The sequence below is a fragment of a genome, unplaced genomic scaffold, assembly GCF_019419815.1.
Source record: "Pyrus x bretschneideri cultivar Hongxiangsu unplaced genomic scaffold, Pyrus_bretschneideri_v1 Contig71, whole genome shotgun sequence".
Classification (NCBI taxonomy): Eukaryota; Viridiplantae; Streptophyta; class Magnoliopsida; order Rosales; family Rosaceae; genus Pyrus; species Pyrus x bretschneideri.
In genome coordinates this window covers 1998133-2020018 of record NW_025999811.1, presented here as the reverse complement: position 1 = coordinate 2020018, position 21886 = coordinate 1998133, and the positions used below count along the sequence as shown (strand labels likewise).

General features: G+C 36.8%; 2 protein-coding genes and 2 pseudogenes across 2 annotated transcripts; 2 read left to right on the top strand and 2 right to left on the bottom strand.

Annotated features, from left to right (window-relative positions):
• Positions 1 to 3096, bottom strand: LOC103927245 (double-stranded RNA-binding protein 4). Its single transcript, XM_048574346.1, has 5 exons — positions 2888 to 3096; positions 2228 to 2505; positions 1784 to 1994; positions 1220 to 1664; positions 1 to 424 (listed from the first exon to the last, which is right to left on the bottom strand). The coding sequence occupies exons 1-5, from the start codon at positions 3024 to 3026 to the stop codon at positions 367 to 369; spliced, it is 1131 nt and encodes a 376-aa protein (XP_048430303.1). The 5' UTR covers positions 3027 to 3096; the 3' UTR covers positions 1 to 366.
• Positions 3097 to 4986: 1890 nt separating this feature from the next.
• Positions 4987 to 6900, top strand: LOC103927282 (annotated as a pseudogene).
• An 83-nt stretch (positions 6901 to 6983) lies between these two features.
• Positions 6984 to 10881, bottom strand: LOC103927284 (annotated as a pseudogene).
• A 1714-nt stretch (positions 10882 to 12595) lies between these two features.
• Positions 12596 to 15838, top strand: LOC103927247 (probable serine/threonine-protein kinase PBL7). Its single transcript, XM_009336141.3, has 6 exons — positions 12596 to 13746; positions 13832 to 14089; positions 14178 to 14350; positions 14440 to 14519; positions 14625 to 14772; positions 15277 to 15838. Exons 1-6 carry the CDS (start codon positions 13155 to 13157, stop codon positions 15628 to 15630), a joined length of 1605 nt encoding a protein of 534 aa, XP_009334416.3. The 5' UTR covers positions 12596 to 13154; the 3' UTR covers positions 15631 to 15838.
• Positions 15839 to 21886: the final 6048 nt, after the last annotated feature.

Sequence of the window (21886 nt, the reverse complement as noted above, 5' to 3'; positions counted from 1 at the left end):
TATAAAACTTCCACGCAATAGTCTGATTTCGAATCCTTATTCTGTTTTATTACAAAGCCAAAATAACTTGGCAATTGGTAATTTTGTAATTGATGGAAGCTCGCTAAAGTCCTATCTTTTTAAGCAAATTTTGAATCAGAATCCAGTTCCAACTAAAAGCATAAGATATAAGACGTCGATGGCAATGTAAAGGAAATTTTTACCATACAAAGAGAGAGAAACATACATCCGAGTCGAACCATTTCCAATTTCCTAGCATGCGACCGCAATGTCTTATCCTGCAGAAGCAGTCTAAATGTCCAACAAAATCTAAATACATAAGAGCCTGACCTACACCTTGCAATAAATACCACGCGGTTATCGTATTCATTGCGACACTGAACAAGATGCTCGTTGATTCAAGTTCAACTTACCAACTGGCAAACTGCAATTTTTAGAATACAGTTCAATTAAGCTAGTGAATACAACAATTAAACACACAGTTTTCGCAAATCGGATTTACCATAATTTATAAACGAAAGCCAAGCAAGAGTTATTATACTTATATAACTTCACAGGAATCCATGGTATACATACATATACCTTCCCCTCACCTGGAAACCGAGAAACACTACACAATCACAAACAAGTTTTTGTTTCGATTTTAAATCAAGTTGAAGATTGAGAACCTTTTTATAGATGATTGATATACTAAAGGAAACCCATTGTTACCCCTTCACCTCTATAAGAATCCAAGAGAGGAACAAGATTCGAAAGCAATATGTAGAATGGAGAAAAACGAATTCCACCGAGTGGCAACTAATTTCATAGTATATTTCCCTGCTCAATCAAGTACATCTTTTGGTTGATTAGTTTTCCATATGCACAGACTAATTTTAAGTAACTGTGAAAAATCGGAAAACAAAACAATCTAGCAGGTATATTAGCTTATGACTACTTAGCATGGCAAATTAAGGAATACAAAAAACTTAAACATGGTACTGTGGAAAACAAAAGCAAAGGAATATATTGCCTTATACCCAAAATCCTTCAAATCGAAAAGCAACATGTGCATACATATACTCCAGCAATAGGAAGTTTCATATTGCTCAGATAATTATTTAGTCTTCATGAGAATATAAAAAATGTTAAATTATTATTGTGACTGAAAGCACAGGTCAAAATATAAACAAAAAAAAAAAACAGAGAAATAAAAAAATAACAATAAGCTATAACTTACTGGGCATTATTCTGCAAGTTCTTTTCAGCCTTTATGTTCTTACGCCGCTTTTTGGAAGCTGGAAGAACAGCACAAGACGTTGGAGAGACGCCCAAAGAAGTTGGAGTAGGGGGCAAGGAAGTTGGAGCAGCAACCAAGGAAGTTGGGGCAGTTGACAAAGAAGTTGGAGCAGCAGCCAACGAAGTTATGGGAAGCTGGGGGGTTGCTTGAGAAGCTGGTTCCTCTCGCTTCCGTTTGATAAATTCATGGTGTGGAGGATGCATTCCCAAAGATGCCTCAGGTGCAGCAGCTATTGGAGTGTCAGTCGAGATTACATAACTTTGACCTGCGTTTACTGCTGAAGTAGCAAGACTGGCATGAGAACCGGCTGGCTCCTTACTCTTATGTGCAAGTTTGTTTTTAGACCTAAGGATCTCCAACATAATGGGCGCTGATTCAGAATCACCTGAATTTATCTTCAATTAGTCAGCCACAAGAAAATAAGTGCATGCACCACATTAACTCACAAATAAGTTATAAGTTACTTTAAACAAATATGTATAATTAAAATAGTAAAAACAATACCTAGAAGCGATTGGACAACAGCACGAGCCGCCAACTGTTCAGCCTCTTTCTTTCTTTTTGCAACTTCCCCTGTAAAAGTCACACCATTGAAAACCAAAGAAGATACAAAAAATGGAACCTTCGTTTTTCCCTGAAAAGTGTGGTATGTAGGTGGTTCAATATTCCTCTTCGTTCTATATTCATTCAGCATCATCTTGTACAACATCAGATCCTGAAAATAACCAATGGAATGTAGTGAAATTTAACATCTTCCATTCCTTTCTATATTGCATGGTAAAATGCAAAGTGTAAAACAAGCAAGCAAATATTTCATTTAGATAGCGATGATGCCCCCAAAAAGAGTTGCAAGCTAATCTGAAAAAACAAGTTTTTGAACAATTCATATATTATGTTAAAACAAAAAATGTGTACCCAAACAGAAACTTTGAGCATAGAAAACTGAACCTCATGAACAGGAGTAACAGAAGGAATAGGAGGAATAGGACGAACTTCATCCTTTATCTTCTCTGTTAAACTAATCATGGCAAGTCTCGCTGCATCTTGTTCAGCAGCTTTTCGCCCAGGAAATGTGTCGGGTGAAGTATAGCAAACTCCACCAACCAACACAGCAGACCTAAAGACTGGTCTATTTATCATTCCTTCATTAACAGTCCGATAAACAGGAGGCGAAATGCCTGATCGCTGGGCATATTCATGCAGCTGATTTTTGTGCGTCAGGTGACCTGGTAAGCCGATATGAACTCAAATGTATAAGAACTACCAAAGATTCAATCTTTTGCAAGTTCAAAACCATTATAAACAAAGGTGATAGTTTACAGAATTGTGAGCTAAATTTCATTTCTCAGATTAAAAATAAAATCACACTAAAGTAGAAAAAAGTTAGAGCTACACAATTTATAATTTTGATTGGAATCCACACACCCAAAGAGATTCTCTCAATTAAATCCCGGCGGCGATATCCCACCTCATGATTACCGCGAATAGATACAGAACGAAAGGAAAACCACAACAAAACTAGTTCGTTCTCCAAAACCAGACATAACCGTTTCTATAATCTTTTGGGTGAAATATACAGAAAATTAGGTAGAAAGATGTAGGACTTACTCTTGGAAGAAGAAGCTGATGGAGAAGCAGAAGAAGCCGGATGCTGAACCGGAGTCGGAGTCGGAGTCGGGTTTTGTGGTGGAGGTTGGTTTGAGGGCTGCGATTGGCGCTGAGGGACATTGGAATCGGAAGCCGCCATTTCCACAGGTGTAAGAAGCTTCTGCTTCAATTTTTGGGGGTTCTGAAACGAGTTTTCTGTTACGGTGGTTCTGTTTACTTATTTCGGGGGAAATTTTAAAAATATTTTTTAGGAGCCCAAGCCCATCAATGATAGACACGTGATCCATTGAACTTTTGTTAACTTCAGCAGTTAAGCGTTAACAATGTCATATAAACTTTTACATTTTTTAATTTGTTATATAAAATAATATTTTAAAGGAGTTGTCATATCAAGTTATCAACTTTCTAAAATTATTAGTTTGCATCTTTCTCCAACTTCTTTAAAATTTTCATCTAATATAAGTATGTGTTTAGGGTTATTTCAGACTTAAAATAGAGAAAATTTAACGAAATTAGAGTGCTGATGACAATAAATATCTAAGAAAATTAATACAACAAATTGCTTAATATTAAAAGTTGAAAATGTGGATAAACTCATAGAAAAATAAAAAAAAAATTTGATAGATAAGAGATATCCTTCCTGTAATTTTTCTTACGGCTATTTCCGATCCAAGAAGAGAGGGAAAGGGAGTCGGAAACCCAAAACAACATAAATGGGAGGAAACAATCAACCAAAATGACCAAGACACCACGATTTCCAAGCCTAGCCCCTGTAGTATTACAAAATTACTAACTTTTTCACCATCTATCATTATTTGTAGAGTAAATTGTAGCAATGATCTCTCAACTTTAATCAAATTTGAGCAATAGTTACTCAACTAAAAATTCATTACAACTGGTCCCTCAACTCATCAAAATATGTAGCTATGGTAATTTTTGTCAAATTCCTTAGAATTTTGTCAAAATGAGTTATATTGGAAGGAACATTGCTACAATTAGGTTAAAGTTGAAAGACTATTGCTCCAATTGGGTTAAAGTTGAGGGACCATTGCTCTAGTTGGATTAAAGTTGAGAGATCAATGGTAATAGATTTTTAGTTGAGGGATCATAATTACATGTTTTAATGAGTTGAGAGACCAATGGTAATGAATTTTTAATTGAGAGACTTTTGCTCCAATTGAGTAAAAGTTACGGGACTATTGCTACAATTTTCTCTTACTTGTAAGATAAAATAGTTCAATTGAAATTTTTTTTTAATGAATAGAAATAACACAAGGTTTAAATGGTTCAATTCTTAAAATTGGGCTCCGTCCATTGAGTTTCTTTAGATTAATGGAGAGTTATAAATAGCGCTTACCTAGAACAGTAAGATTTTCCCTCGTAATTCGTTCTATGCCTCTAAGGGGTTGTTCTCCTCCTTATATAGGCCATTTTCTAAGTTTTCAATTTCTTTTATTTCGAAATTGTCACTTTGCATTTAATGCGTTAAATGCACTTATTTGACTTGCTAATTGTTCTTCCCCTCTTTCGTCGCCATGTTGCTAGTCGTCTCCTTACGAAATTGGTTAATTGAAGATCTCTCCACATGCACTTATTTAACCAATTTCTTCACCCCACATGCACTTATTTAACCAATTGCTAGTCATCTCCTTACATTACATTTGTAACCACATGATGTTGCTAACTAAAGATCTAGTGATAAAATGGGTTAAAAAAATTGTTAATACCAATTGCCGGACTATTTATTAACATAACTAAGGCAATAAATAACTAGCCTTGATTATATATATTCTAACAAACGATATTATTTACACTAAGAGGAGGTGAACTTAACTTCATAATGGGCTAACAATAATATTGTTCAAATTGATCTATAACAATAATTGAATCTAAAACTTCTCATCTACAAACAAAGAGAAATACTTATTTTAAATTAAATAGATTAAATTATGCTAGGGCCAATTAAAAGCACCCAAACGCTGAAGCTACACGAACCAGGATCCTTACGGAATCCATTCCCTAGGGATCCTAGGGATCACGCAATCGTGTTCGTTTATCGTATATCGTGCAGTCAGTTTTCGTTAGGTATTATTTATATTTGAATTTTAAATTTTAAACAATTTATGAACGTATGATATACGGTGAACGGACACGATTACGTGATCCCTAGGATCACTAGGAAATGGATCCGGCAAGGATCCTGGTTCAAGGTACACAAGTAAAATTGATTTGCGCACGTGAGAATCTATTCAAAGAGATTTTTACCTTCCCTTTTTGCCATCGATTTTCCGACAGGAAGGGATACCGTCCTTCGCTCCACCACCGGCGTCTGTTTTCGGATGCAAATCTAGGTTCCTGAAGCTTTGTTAATTTCTCTCCTTTGAGTTTCTCTTACGAATATTCATATGGCCAGAAGAACCAGCAATAAACGACGCCATGGCTACCCACCTCCCCACAATCCCTCTTCTCCAAACCCAAATCACCATAAACGCCAGCCCTCTAAGAAACTGCATTCTTCTTCCAACCCAATTCACAGAATCCCCCAACCCCTGTTCACAAAACCCACAATTCTTCAGCCGCAGCTCTTTTGCCGACCCCACATCCCCAAACCCCAGTAGCAAAACGCCCAACCTTCGCCTCGTACCTCGACACTCCAGATTTGCCTCCGAAAATCAAGCTTCTCTGCGAAATATTGGCGAAAACCCGCACCATTTCTGTTGAGGAACGGTTGGAGGAGACTGGTGTTAGAGTGACCCAAGAAGATGTTGAAGAGGTGCTCAAACTGTCCTACGGGTACCCGAGCCCATCCGTGAAGTTCTTTCGGTGGGCCGGTCGCCAGCTGAATGACTTGCACACCCCCTATGCTTGGAACTTGGTTGTTGATCTTTTGGGCAAGAATTGCTTCTTTGATGCAATGTGGGACGCCATCAGTGTCATGGCGAAAGAAAGGTTACTCTCTTTGGCCATTTTTGCTTCTGTTTTTAGTAGTTACGTAGTTGCCAGTCGTGTTAAAGAGGCTATTTCGACTTTTGAGTGTATGAGCCAGTATGGTTGTCCTAGGGACATTGTGGCCTTGAATTCACCTTTGAGTGCAATCTGCAGAGATGGCAAGGCCGTTGATGCCGTTGAGTTTTTGCGCGTTGCCAAGGTTAGTATTACGCCGGACCCCGATACTTACACCATTTTGTTGGAGGGTTTGGAAAATGAAGGCAGCGTAGATTGTGCTAGGCAGGTTTTTTCTGAGATGGTGATTGAGATTGGTTAGGATCCAAAAAATGTGCCGGCTTATGATTCGTTCTTGAATACTTTGCTTAAGGGACCTGATGGGATCTGCAAGGTGGTGAAGTTCTTTGAGACCTTAGAAGATAGGAGGTGTTATCCGGGGATCAATTTTTTCAGGCTTGCACTCGATAAGTGTGTCAAGAAGGGCGATGCTTGGGGAGCTGACACTCTTTGGCAGGCAATGACAAAGAGAATTGGATTCCGACCTGATACAAGTATGTATAGTACAGTGATTTCTTTACATTGTCATGATGGCAATGTAGATTTAGCGAAAAGGATGTTGGATGAGATGGTGTACGATGGGGCGTTCCCGAATTCACAAATATAACATGGTGTTTTAAGTTTTTAATCAAGGATAGGAAGTTAAAGGAGGCTTCGGCATTGTTTACTAAGATGGTTAAAAATGAGTGTGTTCCAGAGCTTGCTAATTGTGGCACAGCAGTAAGGATTTTCTTGGATTTTGGGGACCCTTACTTTGCTATAAAAGTTTGGAAGTGCATGATAGAGAATTACCATTCCGACTTGGAGGATACCGGGAATTTGTTGGTGGTAGGGCTTCGTGGTCTGAATAGGTACCAGAAGCAGTCAAGCACACAGAGGATATGATTGCAAGAGGAATCAAATTGGAGTTTTCGACATTGTCAAAGCTGAAACAAAACCTCTTCCAAGCAAGGAAGGAAAATGTGTATGATGAACTTTTGAGAAAGTGGAAAGCTCGACAGGTAGGTTAGAAATACTTAAGACTTATGCATGTTTGCGACATTGTTGCACTAGTTTCGTATTCCATCTATGCTGTGTCAACTGATAGATGTCATTTCAGATAACAACGATATTAGTTATTTTCTTCTGAATGTAATGGCTCCCCATTCAAACTACCAAAAAGACAGTAATACCTCAAACCTCATATCCTCTGGTTTCACAAAACCACACATTCATTTCATGTGAATCATAATTCACTCACTCTTGGCAAATTAGAAATAATGTAAACATGAGTGAAACAGGGGAGCCAGCCTAATACAAATATCTTAGCTGCTGTTGCTGCATTTAGCCAAGTATGCATCCCAGCCTTGACGACGATATTCACGAGTGACCTCAGCAGGGTTTGGGGCTTTTATGATTCCACGGCCCACAATTATGATGTCACTACCTCTATCATAGATAACCTGCAACAAAAAAAATTTCAGGCACAAGTCTGGCTAATAAAAGAGTATGGTAATATGAAATGCAAGTAGAAATATAGTAAACTTACGGAGTTTAGAGTGTTATATTGCTGGCCAAAAGCATGTTAATTGCACTCCAGGAGTTGCCTGGATGAAAGTTGGATTTACGGGTGCCCCTGGCCATGATGCTGGATTAATTGAAATGAAGCCAATCACAAAATCAGAATGATCCTCCGCAATCTTCACCGCGGCAGCTGTCTAATCTCCCTTTGCAAAGTTACCGGCTGAGCTCATTTCAGCAAGGAGCAACAGGCCCCTACCGCGTGGCAAACCCTATGAGAGAGAGAGAGGGACCAAGATTGTCTGCCCTCCTACTTACCATCCCCTCCTACTTTTTCTAACCATTGATTTCATGTTTAGTTAATTTAATGCTCCGGATTTTACCACCTCACCAACAACTCCAAACCATCTTTAAACCTTCCCAGCTAGATCTGTAACCTCTGCAAGTGCCTTCTTCCATCCCTCCATCATGTCGGAGGGTTTAGTTTTCCGGTGTCTAGCAAATGACTCGACAAAGCTTCCCATCTGCTTCCTCACATGGGACGGATCAACATCTTAGAAGACCGGTAGACTGTTCCCCTACCCATTGTAAAAAATCTCCATAGATTCTGACTGGATCTTATGATCAAAAGTCCCCAAAATTCACAACTGAAAAGTGAAAAACTTGTGTTCCTTGGTCTCCGTCGAGATCTCTCACTGTTTCTTCCGGAGTAGGATTCTCTTCCTTACGATTCTACTGGCTCGATCTTCTTTTCCATCCGTATCTATTTTAATTTACAAATTAGCAAAATTACAAACAAAACCGAGCTGTTTGGTTTACCAAAAAGCGAGGCCATTCCTCCCTCCATCACACGCTGACCTAAATAAAATCCCAAATTCCCAATTTTTTTTTTTTTTTTGTTAATTTAGAAAAGTATTAATTCATCAAGTTTCAGCTCCAAAGGTCCAAGCTTTCCTCAACCTCTGAACCCAGGTACCATTTTGAGCTTTTTCCCTCTATTTTTTTGGGTTTAATTTCTTTGAATTTTCAGTTGCTCTAACATGCTTGAATTTTGATTTGATCCGTCCCATGTGAGGAAGCAGGAAGCTTTGCCGAGGCATTTGCTAGACACCAGAAAACTGAACCCCCCGACATGATGGAGAGATGGAGGAAGGCACTTGCAGAGGTTGCAGATCTAGCTGGAAAGGTTTAAGGATGGTTTGGAGTTGTTGGTGAGACGACAAAATTTGGAGCATTAAATTAACTAAACATGAAATCAATGGCTAAAAAAAATAGGAGGGGATGGAAGGGGATGGTAAGTGGGAGGGCAGACATTCTTGGTCCGAGAGAGAGAGAGAGTACAAAAGCAGTAAACAATTAGGAAAAAAACGAATCATCTGAGCAAAATTAATGCAGAGCGATCCATCAATTCAAAATTGCATAAACCTTCAACTTTAGTCCGTCGACTATCCCGGGACCAGAGATTATATGACAGTTGACAATATCAGCCCAGTCGAGTATATGGAATATACCCCTGCAAACAGAAGAACCGAGGAGCTAAAGGAAGGGAAATGATACTAACAGAGCGAAAAATAAGAAGAAGAAAAAAATGAGCCTGAGCCTGAACCTCACCCTTCATACTGCATTGTTACTGTGTTACCAATGTCTGCAAACTTGCGATCTTCGAAAATTAGGAAATTATGTTTCTCTGCAATCTTCAATTGGACAAGGCACATATCAGCTATAACTTCACAATTTAAGGAAGCTTTGCTTGATTTAACTAAAACTCAAGTGGCAATTAAGAGTAGATAACAATTTACTATCTCAATATGCAGCAACATTCATATCAATGCCATCAAGAAATTATAAAATCCATATGAACCAGTAGTCATGAATCATAATTAATATCAAGTTGTACATTGCAAAAAACGAGTTTAGAGATATACCGAGCGAAGTTTAGAGCCAAAATCTGGAGTGAAATCGGGCAATATATCGACATGGGTTTTCAGTAAACATATCCCGGCCCAGCCTGCATTAAAATGTATAGATTATAGCATCAGTAATCATCACAATCATAGAGATTCATCTATCCCCTACTCCCTAAATTCGAATATGTATCCAAAAAATTCTATGCTGGTCTGCCATTCTATACTTCGAGATGTTTAACCGTTAGATCTTGATCTTTGTATCTTTGATCAAAGATCTAACGGTTACTAAGTAACTTGAAAATTTCATTAATGTCATAAAAATTGAATGAGGATTTTCTTCGGATTCTCTTTGTTAGGGTCTTGAAGATCCTCACATAAAAATTGAATGAGGATTTTCTTCGGATTCTCTTTGTTAGGGTCTTGAAGATCCTCACATCATGTTTATTCATCGTACATCGTACGATCATAAATCATTTTAAATATTTTTATTTAAAATTAAATATAAATAGTACTCGACGAGAACTAAGTGTAAGGTGAGGATCCTCATTCATAAAAATTGGGTATGATGTTACATTCATCTATCTCCAAACCTGCATGGCAGTTCATAGTCCAACTTCTTGGTAACGCCCACGTGTATCAAGAGGTCAACTTATTGTCTCCAACGATACAGTTCAAATCAGCAAATGCTTTCATAAATTTTCCGCGAAAATTAAAAAATTCCAAGAAAATCTCACCTTCTCAGCAATGTCGAGCAACTCCTTGGCAGTCCCAACATCGGCAGCCACACACAGATTGCTCTGCTTCTGCACCATCACCTCGAAAAGCAGCTTCCCCGTGGGATTCTTCCACACCTTCGCTCTCTCCTCAAACGCCAAACCCCTAACCCTAACTTTCTCTACGTTTGTCGGCACAACCGGCGGCGCCGCCACCTTCTGATTCTCCTCCAAAAACTTCAAAACAATGCTCCGTCTCCTCCGCGACCTTCCCATTCTCCTTCAACACCCTCACCATCTCGCTCAGCCGAAACAGCGAGTGCAATCGAATCCCGTTCTCCTCCAAATTCTCCCTACCTCCTTGCTCCCGATCGATCAGAACAACGGCGTCTTGGACCTTCAGCCCTGCGGCGCGTAGGGGCGCAGCCGTCTCCAAAACCGATCCGCCGCTTGTAACCAAGTCCTCGATTATGAGGCAGACTCCGGTTCCGTAGTCCTTGACCTCCTTGCGGCGCATGAGCATAGGAAGGTCGTGGCACGTGCTGCACGTGGCGATGGGGAGGGCGGTGGTGTAGGGCACACAGCAGATGAGGTCGTAGCGCGTGGAGGAGGGGACGGTGGCGATTAGGGTTTGGGAGATTTGGCTGAGGAGGGAGGGGTATGATACGATGAGGCGGAGGTCTATGTAGATTGGAGAGAAGATTCCAGATAGGAGTTTGAAGTTGCCAAACTTGACAGCGGCGATTTCGTGGAGTTTGAGGAAGAGGGACTCGGTGGACGGCAAAGACGCCGCGGTGGAGGACTGTGAAGAGAAAACGACCGTTAGTGGAGAGAGTGGGTGGAGTGAGCGAGCGAGCACACACACTGGCTTTTACGTATGGAACAAATAAAGAGTAAGGCTAGCTGACTAGATAAAATCTACAAATTAATTGACGTGTAACTAGTAGATAATGAATATGTTTATAAACTTTTAAGCAATAATTAAATTATTAAGTTTAATGTGATTTAGTTTATTAAATTTTGTTCACAAATTTATTCATCAGAACATTACTCTGGAATAAAAAGTTAGTAGATAATGAATATGTTTATAAACTGTTAAGCAATAATTAAATTATTAAGTTTATTAAATTTTGTTCACAAATTTATTCATCAGAACATTACTGTGGAATAAAAAGTTAGTGGAGAGAATGAGTGGAGCGAGCGAAGTGAGCGAGCACGCCCCACTTCCTCAAATTTTTTTTGAAATTGAAGTACAATAATCATTGGTAACAAAAAAAAAAACTCAGTACAATACCGAAAGAAATGTGTATAACATGGATCTCAATAAAAAAAATTGTCGGATATTTTAACCCGATTTAAGAGAAAAAAAATATTATGCGCCAACATAATCATAAATAATAGATTAAGTACTATCTTCAACAAAAACATCTAAAATAATATCTGGAGGTTCTTTAAACCATGTAAATTCAGGATCGCAATGCATTGTGATGCTAAATCCAACTCTCACCTAATATAAATTTTACTATGTTGGAGAAAGAAGTGAATAATTTAAGACATGGCTCTGATATATGCATTTACTTAATATATTTTTATCTTACAGTGACAGGATCTTAATATATTAAATTTATTATGCAATAGCAGTATTGTAATTAAGTTAAAATTGCATGGCATTGTAATTTAATATATAGAGTGTAATGGTAGTGGCCACCAAGAATTAGGACTAGTTTGGTATTGCTGTGTTTTTTAAAAAATAACTGCTTTTGTTGTGGTGGGTGTGAGAATAAACAGCTGTAAAATAAAGTTGTTAAGTGTTTGGTAAACTTTTTTTTTTTTTTTTTTTTTTTGTAAAAGTGCTTTTAATAAAAAAAGCAGTGTCTGAGTGTTTGATAAATTTTTATATAAATTGCTTTGAATATGTTAAATGACTAAAAAAAGATAGGGGTGTGATGTCCACACACCCCTTTTTACTTCTCACACATCTTTTTAATTTTCGGACGTCGGATCAGATGAATTGAAGTAGATCAAGGGATAGAAATCAACAAAGGGTGTGTGAAAAGTAAAAAAGGGTGTGTTGTCCCTTGATCTTATTTAATTCATCAGATCTAACGATCAAAAATTAAAAAGGTGTGTGAGAAGTAAAATAGAACGTATGGATATCACATCCCTTTCACAAATCATTTTACCATTCCCTACTCATTGGCCCTTTCAAGCCATTATTACCAATGGGCCAATAGTAGCTTGGTTTGGTTGGATTTCACTTTGTAGGTTTAGTTATAATCTAATTATGAAACCGTATTTTATACTAGTTAACAAGAAAAAAAATTGACAGTTCAATAGTAAAAGAGGAAGTGTTAACATGCACGAACTTTTGATCTCAAAGAGGCAACTTGTTTGGTTACGTTTCTTTCAACATATTTAGGCGTCAAGTTGGATTTAACTAATTTTGAGTTGAAATTAGGTTAATGGTTGATTGAGAATTGAGCATGGAAATTGAATATCCAATATAACTAAATAAATAAAATGTTAATCTATGTAGGTTCGGTTTGGTTTTTAAACCACTAAAACTAAGACCGGACCAATAGTTTTTGGTTCAGTTCAGCTTTTTAGTTTCAGTTTAATTCGGTCTTTTTTTATTTCAATTCGATAGTCTGTCCAATTTTTTTTTGTTTTCGATTTTTCGAGCCCACAACTAACTTTGGCTGTTCAAACTAGAGTGAACAGGAAGAATCCTTTCTTTTCTGGGATCAACGCACGCTTTCTCTCCTCAACTTAAAATAATTGCCATTGGTTTTCTTGGAAAATGGAAAAATAGTCCCAAAAGTAAGCAAGCGAGCCCATTACCATAAAAAATTTAGAACACCCACTCTCCTTCTTCCTCCTCTGAGTCAGTCAATCTTTCTCCTGCCAAATATTTTTCACAGATTACGCTTTCGCCCACTCTAATCCAACCTTTCTTTAATCCAAAAAACCCATTTATTATATATACATTGCTGTCTCTGGTACCCCATCTCTCTCTCCACTCACTTTCATATTCATTTGGAAATTCTCTCCTACCCTGCAAGCAAAAGCAGCTTTGACCTTTTCCGTGGGTCTCTCTCTTGTTTCTGGGATTGTGTGCTTTTACTCATTGAGATCTGCTTAAAAATGGGCTACTCCCAAGGCACTTTCACCTACTCCAGAGAGCCACCCAATGCTCCTCCTCCTCTTCCTCTATACGCTTCCTCCTCTTTAGCCATACATCACCATTACTACAATGACCACAGAATCAAAACCCTTGTAAAGAAAATGTTCAGGGAGCTTGGTCTGGCCTGCTTTCTCCCACCTCCTCGCCGGAGGACGACCAACCAGAAGACCCCATTTGATGACGACGGCAACAATGTCGGCAACAGCAACAACAACAACAACAAGATAAATTTAGAGCACAACAAAGCGTGGCTGCTGGCGGAGTCCGGCGGGTGTGGGGCGGAGTTGGCAAATGCCGATCCCCAATCGGTTCACTCCTCTTTCAGGTTCAGCTTCTGCTCTCAGGTCGAGCTGGAATCCATGAACTTGAGCTCCTCCGCCGCTGCAACGGTTCTAATGGTGAATTTGGGAAATGGGTTGTCTGAATCGAAAGCTAAAGAGATGAAATGGAGGAGATTTGAGTGGTTGGAGAGGAGCATATCCCCAATGGCTCACACACTGATCAGATTTAGCTACGGTGAAATTCTCGCAGCTACTCGTAATTTTTCGAAAGGTAATCAAATGGGTTTGTTTTGTTTGAATCAAAAGTTGATCTTTTTATTGTGTGAGTTTGTAATGGAACTTCTTGTTCTGGGTAGGTAGAGTTTTGGGGAGAGGAGCTTTGAGCTGTGTCTTTAGGGGCAGAGTTGGGATTTTGAGAACTGCTGTGGCGATCAAGCGATTAGACAAGGAAGATAAAGAGTCTGCTAACGCATTTTGTAGAGAGCTGATGATTTCTAGCTCTCTTCACCACCCAAATGTAACACCTTTTGTGGGATTTTGCATCGATCCAGAGGACGGTTTGTTTTTGGTTTATAAGTATGTCTCGGGGGGAAGCTTGGAGTGTCATTTACACGGTGAGTTCTCTTGCTTCGGTCTTTTGAATCGAATTTGATTTGAATTTGGTAAGGGTTTTAGTGATTTATGGCACATACACATTTGCAGAGAAAAAGAGGGGAGTTAAGGGCTCTGCAACACTTCCTTGGTTCGTAAGGCACAAGGTTGCTATTGGAATTGCTGAGGCAATTGCATATCTGCATAATGGAACTGAACGCTGTATTGTTCACAGAGATATCAAACCCTCGAACATTCTCCTTTCGTCCAAGAATACTGCCAAGGTAAATGGAGAGCAATTTTATGGACTTCGTTCTGGTTTGAAACTGAATCTTTTGATCGATTGACTGCGGTTTATCGACATTGCTTGCAGCTATGTGATTTTGGATTAGCCACTTGGACTTCCGCACCTTCCGTCCCTTTCCTTTGCAAAACTGTCAAAGGAACATTTGGGTATGATCTTGAGGAAACTTGACCATAAAGAAACACTTTTTTCCTGTTGCTTGTTCCATAAAGATTTTTTTTATTCATTGCACAATTTTTAAATGGCATGTGCAGTTACTTGGCTCCTGAGTATTTCCAGCATGGGAAAATATCCGATAAAACTGATGTGTATGCTTTTGGGGTGGTCTTGCTGGAATTAATAACTGGTAGGAAGCCGATTGAAGAAAGAAGGCCACAAGGAGAAGAAAGCTTGGTTCTATGGGTAGGTGCATCTTTCTATCATCTTTTTGTGCCTTGAACAGTTGAACTCCTTTTTTACTATGTGATGGTGAATAGATGGGCCCTTGATTGCTTCTCATGCTCCACATAGTTTCTTTTCTTTTAATAGCTTATTCTTCTTTGACAAAGCGATATTCTATTCTAATCTAATTTATGGGGAGTGGGATTCGAACACAGGTGTAAGGGGAAGACACACTATCCTGGCTAATTGGCCTAACCCACGTCTCCTTAGAAGAGTATTATTAACTTTTTTAAGAACGTTCATTCATTCAATCAGGTTAGTTACTCCCTTGGATAGACACTTTGCTTAGCGAGGGTTATGTTTACCAACCACATCACTTTCTGAAAGTCAAATTTCTTAAATCATTCTGTAAACTTTCTGTATGGTGTTACCATGAAAGTCATCAAAACTTCTTGTTTCAAATATGAGCGATGTATGGTTGCTACAAGTTATAACTCACACGTGTCAGCTTCCGTTTTTAATCAGGCAAAGCCCCTCTTGTGTAAAGGGAAAGGAGCTATTGAGGAGCTGCTTGATCCACATATAAAATGCACTTCGAGAAATTCAAATCAAATAGCACGGATGATTGAAGCTGCAGCTGCCTCCATAACGAGTGAAGAATCCCGAAGACCAAGCATTTGTGAGATAATGGCAATACTTAAAGGTGAAGAAGAATGTATCGTTTCCAAGAGGAAGAGGCCTAGTTTTCTGGGGAGTGGACTGGTCATTGATTGTCATTCTCAATTACAGCAAACGCAAAGCGAGATGCAGAGTCACCTAGCTTTGGCTATGTTAGGAGTTTCCGAGTTTGAAGACGATGATCACCCTTGCGTTCGTTGATACGTTGCACCGGAACTATCTGGATTTTTCAGTTCTTAGATTTGTTGTTGCTTGTTTGAACTCTGAACAGAGTGGTATGCTAGAAGTGAGTACGAGAGTTGAGATTGTAGGTAGGAATAGGAGTCTGATGTGTATATATCTTCCATGTACCTGTTCCTATCCAACTATTCTAACAAGAAAATTGTAACACGTTTTTCTTTTTTTCTTTTTTTTTTTTAATTTATTTTAAAGATTTTGTGTCATTGTCGTCTTAACTTGTAAGCGAAATATCTTAGCTTTGAATCTCGAGGATGGAGAGTTCACTATCGATTTCCTCACCTCTTTGTGTGTATATTGTTGTAGAGAAAAATAAAACATAAAAGCTCTTGTTTCGTTTAAAGCGTATGAAGTTTCTTCTTCTTCTAATGCTTTTTCACAATGGTATGAAGAACGACGTTTGCAGCTCACGTTTGCTTGAGAGATTTCGTAAGAAGAAAACTGGCCCGAGTTAGACATGATTTTTAAGATTTTCGTTGGACAATGGCTAGTTCTCCAAAACTTAAGCTGTTATTAAATACGTCGACAATGTGCATCAAGGTTATGTCCTTCCTCACTTACAATCCCACTGCACCCTACAAATTGACAAATAAGTAGGGTAGAGGGGGAGGATGGAACTCAAAATCTCACTTGCATGGTATCTTGTTGGACAACCATTAAGCCTTGAAATTTGAAAGCTAACTTCTAAGAGCATCTTGGATGAAAATTTTAAAAAATAAATGTCAAATATTAATTTGATAGTTGAATTGACAATGCCAAATTTTCTCTTCCTCTAGTCCATATATATATAGTTATAAATAATATCTATAGGATCTATTTAAAAAAATAATATTTAAAATAAAATTTTAAGATTTATAATTGCTACATTGAGAGGATCCACACAATAAAATAATTTTAAAAAATTAATCGACAACACCTATTCTCTCAAAAACCTAATTTAACAGTAAAATTAAGATATCGATTGAAATTTCTTCCTACCTTCAAATTTGTTTCCGTAGGATTCTCTTTAGAGATAGGTCTATGACATTTGACCTTTGATGGCGATTAGTTGGAACATTTGATATTTGAAGTGCCATTAATTCAAGACTCAAGTCTCAAGGTTTTTGGGGGACTGATTTTTTGTTACAGTGTCACATCAAACGTGATTTTACTGGCCAAATGTCAGATTTTAGCCAACTTTTGCCATTTACAGGTAGCATTATCCAAATAAATAAAATTAACGTCCATGCACATGCAACACGATATGTAGATACGTTGACTTTCAATACATTTTCGTTTTATATATACATATATATATCTTTAATATTAGAAAGCCAGCAATCAACTTTGGTGTCTCAAGGTTTCACCAAAAAAATCTAGACTAAAATAACCCTCAAACAAAAAAAAAAACAAAAACCGACACAATATAATACATTAAAAAACTCATGGACATTTTTGTCAGAATACAAAAATATAAAATTTGTTTTATTAACAGAAAAAGAAAAAGAAACAGATAACTCCTCCATTTTAGGAGAGAGAACAACCAACGTGGGGAGAAAAATCTTCAGGATTAGCACGTTTAATTTTCAAACTGCATAGCAGTTTCCATACAAGGAACCAACCCACCCACGTCTATCTTCTATTCCCCCATTTTCTGATCAAACTTCTTCCTCACACAATTCCACGTACAACTCTATTCATTCTGTTTTCTAACTGCAGCCTACCACTCCATATTCTCTCCTTCTTTCACTACTATTTCTCTACAGGTTTCAGTTCTCACCCATTTGCATGCTAAGAATGTACACAAATCGGTAAGTCTCTCTCCTGCGCATTTTCTTTAAATTCGGTTTGGTTTTCTATAATTTGATAATTTTTGGGTTTTTATTTTATTGTAAAATGTAAAATCTGATCTTGGGCATTTTAAATTCTTTCAGGTAGAAAGAACTGCTTTGAAATTCTTTCAGTTTTGACAAGGCTACTTTTTCCAGATCGATGAACCCAGAAGAGATATGTTCACTGAAGGACTTGATAGGAGCGCCCTTCATTGGGTTAGAGAGGTTTGTGAAGAAAAATCATTACCCTCTTTCTTTTTTCGAATTAAAAAAAAAAAAAAGTAGGGTTTAATTTTTACTGTTGTTTGATTTAGTTCTCAGCATCATTCGTGGTATTGTAGTGATTCACTACCCGATTAATAAAACCCATATTTTAATTCTTTTAATTTTATGGATTTTTGGCATCTGATTTTGGTTTTTGATGTCTTCTTAGTGATTGACTTCTTTGGTGTTTATTTTGTGATTGATGCCTGCAAATAGAAGTTTTGAAATCTTGGAAAATTTGAAATGTTAGGGTTTGATCTGTGTTCGCTCGAGATTGGTGGTGGTTTCATAGCAATCCAAACAAAAGTGATATTAAATTCAAGCCAAGAATAGGAAATTTTGAAGTATATGTTATTCTGTTTCTGCAAGCAATGTGATTGCATCCCTTAGACATTAGGTATATGCCAAATCTAATAAAATTTTAATATGCGATTTTGTGATAATCTTCCATGGTAAGTGACTTTGGTTTGTTTTGGTTGATCTGAATTTCAAATTTTCAGTTGAATTGTTTGTTTTGGTTTGCTGCGCATGATATGAGCTTCAAATTAGATAATTTATGTGTGTTAATACTTATCCTTCACTAGCTCGCTCAATTGCATAATTTGCATTAGTTGTTGCTTGAACATGTTCTGTCACTTACATTTTACGTCGGGAAATTTCTTTCATTTTGGATTTTTTTTTACCCCTTTAAAGCAGAAAAATAATGCAATTATGATTAAAGTTTCGTTTTTGGTACTTCCCTAATCCTGTGATTGAGTGGAGGGTATAGCCAAAACAGGAAAAACTTATGCACACGACTTTCTTGATGTTAACGGCGGACCAGTTCTCATAGTGGATGCTTCTAAGCATCTTTCTGCTGTAAGTTTTATATTTTTCGCCATGTCCAACTCCATACCATATAATCTTAATATTTTTGAGGTGTTACATACAAATTTTTATCAATAAAATAGTGCTACTTTTTAACTTAAAACATGCAGACAAATCGTGATTGTTCTATCAATTAATGGAATTGTCTTCTACATTTGATTTTGCTTTCAATTCTTCTTTTTATTTTAATGAAATTTCTAATCTTCCTTTAATCATGATTACCTAATCGATTTCCCTTTCCGTTTTTATCCGCCATTTTCTCTAATTTTGTTCATCAAGATGTGGTCTGCATTTTCTCTTTTCCATTGTATTTGAAATTCACTAATTCAACCTCAAATGGTTGTCGTATTCATCTCACAGATATAAGCAATGTGTAGATCTTTCACCGAAGTGTTTGACAACGACTGTTGAATAGGATAAATACGCAGGTCGGTCGTGGAATTTCTTCTACTTTTGATTCTTTTTTTTTCCCTAACCACCTTTCATAAGTGGAATTTCTTCTCTTCATTTTTCCAGTTTTGTTGAATTTATTTTCTGTTCACATCTTTCCTTACGTTCACAAGTTTATTATTTCTGTTGGGTTCTTAATATGGATGAGTTGGTTGTGCTTATAACATATTAGCCAAAATGTTTAATGTAATATGAAGTTATATGGTCCGACTAATTTAGACGGATTAGGATGTTTCAACTAATTTCTATCCATTTTAGGAGGAGATAAAAAATCATGATAATTATCCTTTAAAAGATAGCAGTTATGAAGAGGAGGGAGAGATAAATGATAAAGGCAACAAAAACAAATTAAAAAAATAAAGTTGAGAACATCATTTTAGGAGATAAATATTAAAAAATAAAGTTAAAAAAAGGCCACAAGGTGAATAACTGCTTTCTATTTTAGGAGAGAGATATTAAACAGAGAAATTCAAATTTGTTATGTTGGGGAAAAAAAACAAATAAAACAACAAGAACGGAATAACTTCTCCTCCATTTTAGGAGAAAATATTAATATCTATATTAAAAAAAGTATCTAATACATTATACTAACATATGCATATGGTCCAACTAATTTAGACGGATTAGGATGTCTCCAACAAATTTCTATCCATTCTAGGAGGAGATACTAATATCTTATAAAATGATATATAGATTAAAAAAAAAAAAAAATGAAACCAACGTGGGAGAAATAATGGGGTAAAGGTTGCCGTGGGTTTTCAAAAAACCGTGAAGCTTGCCCACTACAAGCACTAACTTCCCCGTTCGTATAATCCCATTCTTTCTGTTCCTACTTATTTTCCCATATCCAAATTCAAATGTTAATTTTCCCCTCAGTTATACAATTGCTATCAACAGTTGTTGCTTGGTTTTACAGACTCTCACACTCCAACGTAGGATAAAACAGGTATTAAGCAACGCCCGATTCATCATTCTTCTTTATTTCAATTTTTTCACTTTTTTGCTTTGCCATTCTTCATGTATTCATATTTTTCTTCAATTTTACCTTTATTAAGAATCATCAAATTGAAATTTCAGTTTTAAGATTTTTGGAGGACTACAACATATCAAGTATGGAGGGAATGATAGAAGCGATATGTCAGAGGTTGTTACCTTATCTGCATTATTCCTCTTTTGTACAGATGATATATTTTTTCTTCTTTTTCAAAAATAAAATAAAATTCATTCTGTTTAGCAATTTCTCAATGTAGGTTGGCAATGAAGAAGTTGACTTTGGACAAACAAATATTCACAATTTTCAACAGTCAGACCAAAGGTATCGTAGAAGTAATCAACAAAGGCAAAATCATAGGAGCAATCAACAAAGACAAAGACAACAATCTATGAATTCATCACAGCGGGCTCGAATTTCAATACGACGACGTGCCAATTATCAAACCCGCTTGAACTCAATCAATATAGTCCAAAATCAAACGGAAGGAAACCAAGAAAACATAGGATCGACATCTGCGGGTAACTATGATTTTTTTTTTTTTTGTCTCTATTCAATTCGTACGTTGTATTAACATTTTTGTACAAATTATTAAGACAAATATATTAAGATAGAACAAATCAGTGATTCTAAGTTGTCATTGCCTTTTTGTACTATCAATGCAAACATCCATTTAATAATTCTGTTATGTCTATAATAATTTCAACATTTGAATTGTATATATTTACCATAGTGACCAACGTTTTAATAAGTACTCCAAACAACAAAAATAAATAAATAAATAAAATAAAATAAAAATAAACAAAGAAGGAAAGGAATATTATGTAAACTTGGAATAACAGTTCAAGTATAATAGTCAAGAGAAAAATATAAAAATAACATCACATAAAGATATAGTACATCGATACTAAATGGAAATAATTGTGAAGTTAAAAAAAAACATGCAGCACATAATTACACAGATGCAAAATCAAAGGAAGCAAAAAGCACAACCCAAATCAGAGAAATGAAATCATAAATCAATGATTCAGTGCATGAAATTCACTAAATTTTAGTAAACCCTAGATTCATAGATATTGGCGTTGCATTCATTTTCATCCGAAAACGGCAAGAAGAAAACCACTCTCATCCAAAAAAAATGTGTTTTTCTTTTCTGTGATCAATTAAAATAAACATTACTATTCATCCAAGGTCTGGCATCCAAAACAATCCACAGTTTTTGCTTTTCTGATCACTAAAAGCTACAGACTTTAAAGAGAAAATAGCTCAAAATACAAACATTCACTTTTTCTTTGTTTTCTTCTTCCTCTGCCACTTATTATGTGACCTAGGCAGTCTCAATCAAACGAAAAAAAAAAAAAAACGTAATGTATACCAATGATTCAATTACAAAAACAAAAGGAAAAAAAATACGTATGTAGGTACTTAAATAATATTCTATGCTTACTAATATTTTTCGTGCACCATTACGTTTCTTGGTTTAGAGCAACAAAATGCATATGTTACTGATCAGACACAAATATTTAGCACGGCGACGATCCAATTATCGTGTTCAACAAATTCAACGCTCAAACATAATGTTATTTGGTGGTGATGCCGATCAAGTTCAACACCCTAACATAGTGCAATTCGATGAAGGCAGTAGCAATCATGTTGAACGACTAAACATAGTGCCGTTTGGAGAAGGCAGCAGCAATCAAGTTCCAAGAACAATGCGCTTAACTCATATAAGGCAAATTGCCCGATCGAATAGGACACGCTTGCCTTGGGATGGACTAATACAAAGTTTCACTAATAATGGTAATCGCACAAACTACCATAGTACAACTTTGAAAAA

Excerpts from the sequence above, each read along its gene's own strand:
- LOC103927245 (XM_048574346.1), bottom strand. The coding sequence starts at position 3,026 with ATGGCGGCTTCCGATTCCAATGTCCCTCAGCGCCAATCGCAGCCCTCA. Across the intron at positions 2,506-2,887 it reads ATCAGCTTCTTCTTCCAAGA|GTCACCTGACGCACAAAAAT; the intron begins GTAAGTCCTACA and ends TCGGCTTACCAG. Across the intron at positions 425-1,219 it reads AACTTGCAGAATAATGCCCA|TTTGCCAGTTGGTAAGTTGA; the intron begins GTAAGTTATAGC and ends TAAAAATTGCAG.
- LOC103927247 (XM_009336141.3), top strand. The coding sequence starts at position 13,155 with ATGGGCTACTCCCAAGGCACTTTCACCTACTCCAGAGAGCCACCCAAT. Across the intron at positions 14,520-14,624 it reads ACTGTCAAAGGAACATTTGG|TTACTTGGCTCCTGAGTATT; the intron begins GTATGATCTTGA and ends TGGCATGTGCAG. Across the intron at positions 14,773-15,276 it reads AAGAAAGCTTGGTTCTATGG|GCAAAGCCCCTCTTGTGTAA; the intron begins GTAGGTGCATCT and ends GTTTTTAATCAG.